The following is a 13,334-nucleotide window of genomic DNA, read 5'->3' on the forward strand; positions in this document are numbered from 1 at the left end:
TTGATATCGTCTTAAGGTACTGTCACACTTAGCGATGTACCAGTGATATGACGCGGTCAGGATCGCTGGTGCATCGCTAAGTGGTCGCTAGTGAGCTGCCACACAGGCAGATCTCACCAGCGACATATCAGCGGTCGGGGGTCGCTACTTACCTGTCAGACGAGGCGATCCTGACGTCCTCCCACCCGCGTCCACGCGTCGTTCGTCTCCACAGCAGGAAGCTGACGACGAGAAATGGTCCAGGACGTTCTCGCGCGATCAGCGATAATCAGCGGGGGAGCGGTCGGAGGTAACTATCAGACATAGCGATATCACTAGCAATATCGCTATAACGTCAAAAAAAACAGTGACGTTATAGCGATATTGCTAACGATATCGCTTAGTGTGACAGAGAAAATTAGGTATGTGCTACCTAATCTGAGTCCAGCATCTTGCAGAGACAGAGACCATGATTCCAGTGATGTGATTTACTGGCATGCTTGCTGTAGTAGTAGGACTAGATAATCTGCTACCATGTAATCCTCTATGGGGGGTGCATCTTATAGTTTGGATGTACCGGTTGTGATGGGGAGGTAAAGAGGTGGGGGTGCAGTTTCGGCGGAGCAGCGGGTCACAGAGGCAGGAGCCGGCTGCTGTGGCTAACTCCTGTGCCCGCTGCTAAAGAGAAATGAATATTCACTTCATTCCATGCCCATGGGCATGGAGGGCAATGAATATTCATTTCTCTTTTATGGCATCCTGGTATGATTGGCCCCATCAGAAAACATTAAAAAAAAAACATTACACTTACCTTCCCAGCGCTCCCTCGCAATGTCCTGCTCTGATGCCAGCAGCCGTTTAATGCTTGTAAGCAGAGCATGGCAGGAACGTCATGCGCTGCTTGCAAGCCGAAGGGCAGCTGGCGGAATATTCAATGCTCTGCATGCCGGGATTGTGTGCGCGGAGAGCAGTGAATATTCATTGCTCTCTAGCGAGCACAGTGTCAGCTGGAGCCTTCCTGCTGCTGCCGGTGGTCATGTGTGCCGATACTTAAGAAAAATATTCACCCCATTCCATGAACCTGTCACCCCTGGTATCATTTTACCAGTGGCAACCTGACAATGTCTATAGTTTACTGAGCACAGTCCTGCTGACAGGTTCACTTTAAAGTCAATAATGGGGAGTTTTAGGTATAGTTTACATACACTGTGAAGCAAGTAGTTTGACAGCAAATCATTAGCACAGATTCCCAGTGATACATATTTCAATAAGGAAGCATTTTCTTCTAAAGTCTGGTCACTAAGGAATTAAGAGGAAGGGCTGAAAGTCATTTTAACAAGAAGCTAATCAGGAAACTGGAGTGCTTAGAGGAGATGTGAACAATGCAGTGTGAAAAACCATTGCAAACCGCTGTGAGATAGAATAACTTCATGGTGTAATGATACAATTTAGTTCTAATTTTGTCTTATAAATACTGATGTAAATATTGCCAGGTGGAAGAGGCCATAGTCAGGATCACCACATGGGATCTCTGACATGACTGTATTACTATATATCACAAGGCCTAACTTAAATCAATATTTGTAAGCCAAAATTAGGATGAAATAAATACAGAAAACTATAATAGTAAGATTTGCAACACCGTCATATTTAGGACCCACTTCTAGTTTTGGTTAACAAATATTGATCCAATACTGATGCAAATACTGCCTTGCAAAAAAGCATAATAACGATCTGCAATATGTAAATAAACTGGATGTACCAGTATTCCATCAGTAATTCAGTAGAATTTCATCAGTTTTTGCACTTGTATTTTCAGGTCACTCGAGCACCCGCTATATTCGGTGCATACCCGAGAGCCCGATGTAAACTGGAGTAGTGAGAACTTGCGTCCAACACGAATGACGACATATTCAATATGACGACCTAATGTTTTAAAATTCTGTGTCGTAACTGTGGGTTCAAACTGCTCACTATACCCCTGCATAAAATCCTTGAGGGATGTGGTTTCTAAAATGGGTTAACTTGTTGGGGCTTTCCACTGTTTAGGCACATCAGGGGCTCTCAAAACGCAACATGGTGCCCACCATCGATTCCAGACAATTTTTCATTCAGAAAGTCAAACAGTGCTCCTTCCCTTCTGAGCCCTGCTGTGTGCCCAAGTAGTAGTAATCCCCCACATATGGGCTATTGGCGAACTCAAGAGAAATTGCACAACAAATTTTCTGGTCCATCTTCTTTTGTTAACCTTGTGAAAATAAAAAAGTTTGGGTCTAAAGTAAATGTTCACACATTTTCATTTAGCATTTTCCACATTCCTTCAGTTCTCGTGAAGCACCTGAAGGGTAAATAAACTTCTTGAATATGATTTTTGGGTACTTTCTGTCATATAGACCCCTCAGAGTCATTTCAAATGTGATGTGGTCCCTAATAAAATGGTTTTGTAAATTTGGTTGGAAAAATGAGATATCGCTAGTCAAATTTTAACCCTTATAAAACAAAAAAAAGAAATAATGATGTTACCAAAATTGTGCTGTTGTAAAGTAGACATGTGGGGAAATGTTATTTATGAACTATTTTGTGTGACATTACTCTATGATTTAAAAGGCACAAAAAAAATAAAAGTTTGAAAATTGCTAAATTTTCAAAATTTTTGACAAATTTCCATTTTTTTTCATAAATAAAATCACATAGAAGAAACTTTACCATTATCGTGAAGTAAAATATGTCACGAAAAAGCAAATCTTGGAATCAGTGGGATCCATTGAAGCAGTCCAGAGTTATTACCACATAAAGTGACAGTGGTCAGAATTGTCAAAATTGGCTATGTCACTAAGGAGTTAAACTACATGGGAACATGGCCTTATTGTTGCATTTGTGTATACTATCCGGCTCCGCTACATATACGATAATGACAATTAACAATGGCTTTGAATAATGCTTATTATACATTGTACATTGGAAGTACATTCGAAGTGTATTGTGCATTGGGAGTGAATTACTCAAAAAGCCACTTAATGAATAGGAACTCGAGATATATTTATAAAAAGTGTTTCATATTACATTAACACATATGGACTTTCTTGATTTTCTTAAAAGAGCAGTTCTTCATGACAGCCATGCTGTGTTGGTGAATATTGGAGTTTAGAAATGGTTCTCTTTTCCAAAATATTGGGACAAGCATTATACCCTATATAGGGGACATTCTACTGAAAATACATAATCCAGGTGTCATAATATATACCTAAATTGTAGCCAGTTTCTGACATACCTAACAATGGTAAACTGTGGACTTAGCTGTACTAGCGATCTATAAAAAAAAAAAAACAACAAAGCAAAAAATATAGTTTTTCCCCATAAAATGTTTTAAATATAGTTGACCATTGTAGGACCTGGTTGACTTTTCCATTTCCTAGAAAAGTCTAAGGTTAAGTTATAGAACAAAGTGTTTCTACAGAATCTGCATGGAATCTGAAGGAAGGCTATAGTCACACCCGGATGAAGATTTTCTGATCGTATGCACACTATATTATGTGTTTCTTGTAAAATTGTTGACAACATGCATAAATAGTAGGTAACTGCGCAATGGTCAGTCCTTCAAAGACTGGAGGTTTCAGCAACCGGTTAGTACAAGTCGTGGTAGAAATGTAAAAAAAAGATTGCCAATAAATGCTAGAATAAATGGCCATTTCACCATTCTTTGGTTTAACAATTCTGGGAACTGTTCATAGTGTGGTACCATGGGACAGATGTATTGTACTGAAGATAATATTCAGGCTCATGGCTTGCACAGCTTGAAAAAGCATTATAAACCGGGCACATCAGAAAACTACAGGTCTGAGCAATATAACACTTCTCATCAGGCTGCTAGTATCACAGCTCATCTTTTTCTATACTGGACAATACTGGAAACAGCATCATCCACTTATAATATTGCCCGATTGCTTTTCCTACACTTTGCAATTGCCACCATCCTCAACTATCGGATATTTACTGTATGGATTCCAAAAAATGACTTATAAACAATGTTTGTATTAGTCAATTTAGTCTTTTAACTTTTTGGACCAATTTCTTGACTTAGCCATATTTTTAATTTCAATTGGGGTTTGAATAATTTTAATTTCAACCAACTGTGCTTAGCTGCTCTAACCAGTCACCAGATGCACATCTGATTCTGTGATGTTTCAGTCAATGAACCAACACAATGCTATGGCTTCTAAGCAAGGCACAGACTACCGTAGTAGCCTGTGCCAGATCCACAGGTTGAACAGTGGGTAAAGCCCCCGTTACACACTGCGATATCGCTAGCAATATCGCTGTAAAGTCACCGATTTTCTGACGTTACAGCGATATTGATAGCGATATCGCTGCATGTGATACTTACCTCCGACCGGCTCCCCCGCTGGTTATCGCTGATCGCGCGAGAAGCTCCTGGACCATTCCTCGTCGGTCACTTACTGCGGCGCATCCTGCTGTGACTACGAGCAGCGCGTGGAGCCGGGTGGGAGGACGCAGGATCGCCGCGTCTGACAGGTAAGTAGCGATTCCCGTCCCCAGCGATGTCGCTAGTGAGATCTGCCTGAGTGGCAGCTCACTAGCGACCACCTAGCGATGCACCAGCGATCCTGACCACGTCATATCGCTGGTCGGGATCACTGGTGCATCGCTAGGTGTAACGGTACCCTAAGTCTTAATTTGTTATTTCAAACTGTGGTGTAATGACCACTGTGTCCACTAGGGGGCGCTATGTGGATGTCCCAAGAGAGAGGATGAGTGGCAGAATGCGGAGTGGCCGTGGTGTGTCTCAAAGTGGGTGGCTTTGAGATGAAGGCTTGGTTATGTGCTGATCAGCAGAGCTGATCTTTCGTGCCTATGTGTTAGGGAGAAGCCTTCAGGCAGCTGGAGAGATGGGCGGGTTCTAGCTGCCCACAAACCCACCCAGGGGTGTGTCTGATAACACCTATAGTGGAAGGCTATGTGAGTAGGTGAAGAACCTGTGATGAGGTCATAGCCATGTGACCCAGTGGGCGTGGCTACGGACCATATAACGTAGCCAGGATAGGTCACAAGGGTGTATGCTGGGACCTGATTGGTCCAGTTTGGAAGGTCCCGTGAGAAGAAGGATCTCTTCACTCAGGCTAATTTCACACTTGCTTTTTTTTGCAGCGCGTTTTTCCCGCAAAAAAACGCATTGAAAAAACGCATACAAATGCATACAAATGCTGCGTTTTTTTCAAGCATTTTTATGAGCATGCATGAAAAAAACGCAGCGTTTTTATGCGTTTGTATGCGTTTTTAGTGCGTTTTTACCGCGTTTGCGTTTTTTTCCAACATTAGGTGGCCCCTCACACTAACCCAAACCATGACTTTACTAACCCTAACCCTAACCCTGACCCTGACCCTAACCCTGACCCTAACCCTGACCCTAACCCTGACCCTAACCCTAACCCTTAACCAAACCATACTAACCCTAACCCTAACCCTGACCCTAACCCTAACCCTGACCCTAACCCTAACCCTAACCCTGACCCTGACCCTACCCTGACCCTAACCCTAACCAAACCATACTAACCCTAACCCTAACCCTGACCCTAACCCTAACCCTACCCTGACCCTAACCCTAAGCCTGAACCTAACCCTAAACCAAACCATACTAACCCTAACCCTAACCCTTAACCAAACCATACTAACCCTAACCCTGACCCTAACCCTAACCCTAAACCCCCTTAACTGACCCTAACTATAACCCAAACCCCTAAATTCCATTGTCAAACTAATGGTAAAAAAAAAAAACGCATGCGCAAAAAAACGCATACATAAGCATGCCAATGCGCACCCATAGACTTATAATGGGTGTCCTGCTGTAAAAAAACGCATTGCGCACGCATGCGTTTTTTTGAGGCAAGTCGGACGCCCAAAAAATGCAACAGGATGCATTTTGTGCGCCCGAGCGCATACAGCAAAAAAACGCATGCGCGGAAAAACGCATACAAACGCATGTGTATGCGCACATAAGCGCATCCCATGCAAAGTATAGGGGAAAAAAAGCATGCGTTTTTTAGTGCTAAAATCCCGCGAAAAAAAACGCAAGTGTGAAACCAGCCTAACAGCCTGTGTGTGGCTGTGTGTAATGGCTGCCAGAACTTGAGAGTTCCCTGGAGGGATATGGACGTCTGCAGCCTGAATGAAGGAACCGTGTGGAGACCCTGATGTGGGTGAGATAAATGAGGCTAGAAAGCCTACTAAGCAGAACCTGTATGATCACAGGCTTAACAGAGGGAAGCTCTGTAATGGACGCTATGCTGTGGTGAACTTTATGTTATATTGCTGTGGTTTATGATGACAAATAAACCTCATGGACTGTTATAGTTATGAAAATCTGAGCTGGATCTGATTGTGTGGCTGCCAAGCGAGTGTCCCCCAACCTTGAATGACAGCGCTACCTCACAAAACATATCTCTGCCTCAAGTATATCTTGCTTAGATGGTATCATGGGCAATGATGATGATGATAAAGATAATAGTTAAAGGGAATCGGTCACCCTATTTTTCGCCTATCAGCTGCCGGCACTGACATCAGGGGCTTATCTACAGCATTCTGTAATGCTGTAGATAAGCCCCCGATGTAACCTGAAAGATAAGAAAGATGAGTTATATTATACTCACCCAGTGGCTTTCCGGGTCAGGTTTTGGTCCGATGGGTGTCGCGGTCCGGTCCGGTGCCTCCCATCTTCTAACGGTGACGTCTTGTTCTTTGCTGCCTGTCGTGGCTCCTGCACAGGTGCACTGCTCTGCCCTGTTGAGGACCTCTGCCGGTGCCTGTGCACTGCAGGATTCTGCTCTGCCCTCAACAGGGCAGAGCAGTGCGCCTGCGCAGGAGCCGCGACGGGAAGGAAAGAAGAGGAGGTCACCGTTAGAAGATGGGAGGCGCCGGACCGGACCGCGACACCCATCGGACCAAAACCGGTCCCGGAACGCCCCTGGGTGAGTATAATATAACTCATTTTTCCTATCTTTCAAGGTTACATCGGGAGCTTATCTACAGCATTACAGAATGCTGTAGATTAGCCCCTGATGTCAGTGCCGGCAGCTGATAGGCGAAAAATAGTGTGACAGATTCCCTTTAATTATTAATTATAAAAGACTTTTGAATTTTTTTCTTACAGGGCTAAGAACTTACAATCAGGTAGCTTCCAACTACCTTCCTGTTGTGCCCAGCGTTGATCTCTGCCAGCTCAGAGCAGTCATTGACCGCACTTGCTGGCAACTCTGCTGCTTCAAGTGACCTCACGTTAAGGCCAGGTTCACAAATGCGAGAAACTCGAATGAGTATCGCATCTTAATACCCAGCACTGCCGCCGGCACTCGGAAGGGGAGCGTGCGACAGCATAGAAATACATGCAGCCACACGCTCCGCTCCTGAGTGCTGGCGGCTGTGCAAGGTAGTAAGATGGGAGACTCGTCCGAGTTTCTCGAACAGAGGAGCTCATCCTCTTCCGGTCTGTTCTGTCATGGTGTGTCACTGCCAATGTCAAGACAATTGACATCTGGCGCCACACAGTTTGACAGCTGTCTCGCCACTGTTGTCAGCATGACATCGGCTGCTCTGTCAAAGTAGCATAGATGGAAACCACAGAATCGTGGCTTCCAAATGAGGAGGAGTTTGTATAATGCAGTGGTCAAGCAGGCATTTTGCCACGCCAACAGTCAACAACCCTCACCATGATCATGCAGGTGAAGGCAAACTACGTTTTAGCAATTCAGTGGATGATTATCGTTTTGAGGATACGCATCAGCCCAAAATACTACTCCCAAGTGAACAAAATTCTGCCTGTATTATTTATTGTAATATAAAAACCTCAGTGGCGCTCAAGTGTATATAGGGACTCCAGCACCAAAAGTAGAAAGACACCAGTCAACATAGATGTCAAAGGGAAAGTCTGTATAAATAAATGAATTACTACTGCGCTTAGAGTCACTGGTATCTATTGTCTTACTCAAATGGATTTGCAATCAATAAAAATCAATACCTTGATACTTTACTTAGATACCAGTGACTCTAAGCACTGTATTATTTATTGCTCCATTTTTCATCCATTTGCTCTAAAAAGAAAATAAGCTTTGTGGTATCTGATGGCCAATCTAATTACTGTGCAGTCATGGCTAGGAAGAAAACATGGATAATTTTCATTTTTCTGCAGCATTACAAGGACAAGGAATGTCATGTATATAACCTGACTGCTGTAAATATTTGTGTGCTTGTAGAAGGAAGCACTGTTGAGTAACTTTGTACACCCTTGTCTAATGAGCTCCTTCAGATGGCGCAGCAGTGTGTGGCCCTTGCTATGAATATATATGTATTCATGACAATGCTATGTCCTCAATAACATTAGGGTTTTTTCTCAAATGAAGAGATTAGGAAAAAATTAGTCTTTTTGTGTTACTGTAATCATTTTTTGAACTTTTCTAACCAGTTCCACATAGAAAAACGAAAGCTATTGAAATATGTGGGCTTGAAAAGTGCATTCTAATGCATCTTTCAAAAAGAAAACTGCCTAGTCCTAAATCCCTCACTTATGCTGATTCTAATAAAACCCACATTGTTGTCTCAGAATGCTGGGAGCTTCACAACAGTTGGGGTGTCAGAAATTTCAGATTCCTGAACTAAAGGGTCCAACATTGAAGTGAATGGTAGCCAAATACTGGTGATACTAGAAAAAACTGTTCTTGTTCTTCTGCCTATGACTATTAATTAGGGATGAGCAAGCATTACAATGCCCGGATGCTTGTTAATCAAACTGTCATGGTATAGGACATGGTTAATGTCGTGTTCTCACAGGGTTAACGTTTGCTGGCCTCCCTTTGGATCTGGGAGGGGTATTTATACCCACTCCAGACTAGGATTCCCTGTCAGCTATACTGTTGTTCTGGCTGTGTGTCTGACCCCTTGCGTGGGTGTATACTGCTTTGCTTGATTGCTTCCCGTGTATGACCTGGTCTGTCCCCTCACTCTGTTCTCTGTTTCACGTTTTGGTACTATTGTCTTCTCCGATTCTGACCTCCTGGCTTGGCTATCGTTACTCCGTTACCATTTGCCCCTATTGTACCGTCTATTGCCTGTCCTGGTTTACTGATCTATTGCTTCTTCCTGACTATCTGTTCTGTCTAATCCTTTGGTACTGTCGTGCTATCTCGTGCTTTGACCCCGGCTTGATCTGGTTTACGTCTCTGTCTATGCCCCTTGGTAACTTTGTCCCGTAGTTACCCATTTTAGGAGTTTTCTTCAGCTCCTAGCTCTCTGGAGTTAGACCACGCCCTCAGCAGTTATGTGCTTCAGGTCCTGTTAGTCTGGAGCACGCATCGTCACCACTGCTGCCCCACTCCACAGGTATCTTTGTGGACAGTTTTTGTACTCAGGACACGTGCACTGGCCCAGTGAGAAAGTGCAGTATGGTGTCCCTGACACAAACCAAGCAATTCCTAATGCCAGGATGCTCGTTTCGAGTAATGAGTATAATGGGAGTCAATGGAAAATCAAAGCATTTTTTCAGCAGACCCTACAGGGAGGTCTGGGGGCAGTAAAAATTTTGAAATGGATGGGAAAAGTGCTGAATGGAAGGGGAACAGTATGGGGAAGACCATTGTAATCATCTCACTCCCAGATCGCTGCTGAGAACAAAGGTGTCCCACTTTTACTCCAATTTAAAGGACTGACAATAAAACATTCAAAATCGACAAGAAATTGGAGTTTGCAGGAAAAAGGTTATGAAACATTCTTTAGTGTATAATGACTTGTATATAAGTCAAAACTTAAAAAGAAAAAAAAAATAATTTACGCAAACCAAAATTCCAATTTTTTAATAAAAACTCAATTTTAGTGTAATTTATGAAGGAAACAAATACTGCCAAAATTTGATGGAAAGGGGACTCAGATACACCCTGCATTAGACATAAAGGAGGGCCTCATACACATTCTGTTGAAATCATCATGTAGTGGTATTCTTTGACTCAAAGGCTATCCACTAGGTGCAAAGCCTGCCAAAATTTACAAGCACTGCCATTCATAGACCCTTGGAGGCAACAACTGGAGAGCTTTATTAAAATATTAAGAAAGGGTAGTTGTAGTTATACACTCATAAAGGTTCTGCATACAGTGCAAAGCCAGAAAAAAAATATAAAGAAGGGTCATCCATAGACCCTTGACCATCGTAAGTGTGTGAGCTTGCCAAGCTTCACAGCCGCCACCAGGTCACGGCCATGATCACACGCGACCCTAGTTGGAGGTTCAGGGGCGATAGCCACAGATGTGTGTGGTCTGTTAATCCTTTGAATAACTGCCACGGTGTGCAGTTTGTCTTCTAGACAATTTAGCCTGTTATGTCTTCACTGAGGCAGTGCTGCGTCTTCACTGAAGCAGTGCTGCAGAGCTTCCAGCTTTTGACTAATGTGGATGGCATAGTCTGAGACAACACATCAGAGATGGAGGATGAGGAGGTGCAGGAGGGGGTGCAGGAACTGCTGTAGGAGGTGAAGGGCCAGCAATCCTTGGCATTGGTATAACATGTGCTGTGCTAGGGTGGGACTTGGCCCTGGCCACCACAATATTCACCTAGTATGCTGTCAGGGAAATTTAGCGTCCCTGGCCACAATCGATTGTACACGTGTCAGTCGTTAAGCAGACAATTCCAGTAAGTGCAATGGTAAGAGTACGGGTGTTTTTCCTGGACACATGCTGGTACAAGGCGGGGATGCCACACTAGAAGAAACAGTGTGTACTGAATACCAAGGAATGGCTGCCACAATAAGTCAGCAGAAATCCTCAGTGTCTATCTGCCTAAATGGCAACATTTCCAAGGCAAGCAGACTGCCCAAAGACCTTGGGTAGGGACAGCTGAACACTGCGCTGGGACAAGGATTTGTAAGTGCCTGATTATGGTGCCTCAGAACGTGCAAGGACAGCTGCAGGGCAGGGAGGCATCTGTGCCAGTTTAATGGACAGGAGATTAGCAAGCATTTAACACAGGGAAAGAGGCAGTGGTGTCACCCGCTGGTACCAATTGTGGACTCAGGCATTTGGTCCACTGAGTTGGGCAATTAGCTGACATATGTCTGGTCATGCTGGTGGTGGTTAGGCTCTTAGTGGTCAGGCCCCTGCTGATCATGGCATGGGTTGCAAGTGACCTTTTTTTGTCTCAGAACTCTCTTTAAAAAAAAGTCTCAGACTGGGGAACACCTAACTCTCTGACCGAGAAATTCACAAGTGTTGATGCTCTGCCAAACAGTTGGCCTCCTTCTCCCTCTGATCCTACCACTGCCTCTTCTTGCCTATTAGGTGCTGCGGATGCCTCCTCCTCTGCATGCCAGCTTCCCAGGTTGGGTCTGTGACTTCGTCATTCACCACCTTGTCTTCCACCACCACACCCTGGTCCTCATGACTTGGTGATTTAACAACAACCTGCCTTATAAGCAACTGTGATAAAATTTGCCATTCCCAGTGTCGTGTTCTTGTGACTGCTCTAAGCTTTTTGCATCACCAAACAGCATGTCTTCCTGTCCCTCTTGGAACATGCAGGGCAAGAGGGCACAATCAAGAATGATGATATAAAAAGCTCTTTCGAGTGTTCTAGTGTGGGATCACTGATCTCCTGGAACTCAACATGGTGGAAGGAAAGAGGATCAGAGTGAGGATTAAGTGATCCAGACTTATAGATGGTGAGACTGGACCATGTGGAATACTGTGTGGTGCTGGCAAGCATGCTAGAAGCCATAGATGAACTGTGTTCCAGCAACATGCACAGTCGAACCTGCCCCACACTCTCCCCGTCTGTGTGCAAGATCATCAGCAATTCCCTGTCCCTTACTGCACGCTTTATGCATTTTGTAATTGCTAGGTCTCTGTGAACCAAGATTCCTTGATTAATTGAAACTAATTTTTTTTAATTAAAAAATAATTTGGTCACCTGTAGGAGGCCAAGCAGCTTTTAAAAATTTCAAACCATCATAATTTCACACAAAGCAGGTCAAACTGTATGGAGGACAATAATCAATTTTTCCACACCAAAAAAACAAAAATGTGGTCACCAACAGCAGCTATATATTTAGCATTAGCCTGCAAAGCCCTGAACCCTGCCTTGAGGATGTATTCAGCCACTCTCCCTTCTCCAGCTGTCACTAGGCTAGATGCAGAATGTATTGCATAGGAACAACAAAGCACAAGATTAGCCCTAAAAAGAACTTTTTGTATGATTGTTCATCAAGTATCACCACTACAGGACTCAGATTCCTAAAACTGTGCACACAGGCCTGGACAACAACTCTCTCCATCTAATAAAAACTGTCCCTGACTTGTGCAATGATATCAGTGTGCTGACCGTGGCAGCACCTGTCCTTTTTTAACCTCTGATGAGGTAATGCGGCCAGCTAATCACAGTAGTGCCACTACCAAGAGGGCTTTGGTAATAAAGTGACTGGCAGGCAATGCCTGAATGTTTATTGGCTGTGCAACATATGCGAATTATGTGAAGCGGGGATTCAAGCATTCAATCCAAGCACCAGCTAAAGTGATATCCGAGTATCGCCGATCACGTTCGTACATCATTACTAGTAATCTACAGATATTTGGTAAATGCTAAAAATAAAACACAGACTTTGCACCTAGAAAACAGAATAATGCTAAGCATTGAAATGATGAAAAAAAAAGGTAAAGAAATGGTTTTGTTGGAAGGTCCAGAATTAACTTTTTAGTTTTGACCCAAATAAAGATTATTAGGAATGTATTAATTGCAAAAAATGAAGATTTGTCTCTCTGAGCACTTCCTACCTAAATTCTGGCAACTATCATGTCTACGTGTACCACTATCTTTACAACACCGCCCATTTTACCAGACATCTAATTGCATACTGAGAGCTTTCTGACAATTGAAAACAATGTAAAATAAATGGGTGATCCAGAAGTAACATTTTGAAAATGTGAAAGTGATCAACCAGTATCTTCCCCCGAACAAAATTAGCTATCAGCTCAGAGTCTCATGGAGCTCTCATATTAAAGGAGTCTGTGATGAGACCAATTATTTAGGAGATGTTCTCAGATTGAGTATGTGTTGCAGAATCTGCACAAATATTGAATTAGAAGTCTTCAAACAGAGGCTGGACAGACATCTGTCTGGGATGATTTAGTGAATCCTGCTTTGAGCAGGGGGTTGGACCAGATGGCCCAGGAGGTCCCTTCCAACTCTACGATTCCATGATTCTAATGACCTCAGTTATTTCAATAAACTAGTCCTAGCTCCACAAAAGGGACCTCAACTTTCAAATATTTTTGTGATAACCACAATTTGTACCCACCACCCACCATAG

The 13,334-nt window shown here is 43.4% G+C and overlaps 2 protein-coding genes across 3 annotated transcripts in view; one reads left to right on the forward strand and one right to left on the reverse strand.

Annotated features, from left to right (window-relative positions):
* The window catches only part of CDH23 (cadherin related 23), a 1,761,581-nt gene that overhangs the window by 1,532,846 nt on the left and 215,401 nt on the right, over positions 1-13,334 (forward strand). Inside the window, exon 37 of one of the 2 annotated variants that reach the window (XM_073574903.1) lies at positions 1,799-3,281. The exons of the other annotated variant lie outside the window; for it this stretch is intronic. Within the exon in view, the coding sequence (XP_073431004.1) occupies positions 1,799-1,858 (60 nt within the window). The 3' untranslated portion in view covers positions 1,859-3,281. Of the gene's footprint in view, positions 1-1,798; positions 3,282-13,334 lie in introns of those variants that run through there. 2 annotated transcript variants of the gene reach the window in all.
* VSIR (V-set immunoregulatory receptor) overlaps positions 1-13,334 on the reverse strand; it is a 93,736-nt gene that overhangs the window by 62,864 nt on the left and 17,538 nt on the right. The gene's annotated exons all lie outside the window — the stretch shown is intronic.

Source organism: Dendrobates tinctorius, unplaced genomic scaffold (genome assembly GCF_039654945.1).
Source record: "Dendrobates tinctorius isolate UK_male_01 unplaced genomic scaffold, ASM3965494v1 ptg000040l, whole genome shotgun sequence".
Lineage (NCBI taxonomy): Eukaryota > Metazoa > Chordata > Amphibia > Anura > Dendrobatidae > Dendrobates > Dendrobates tinctorius.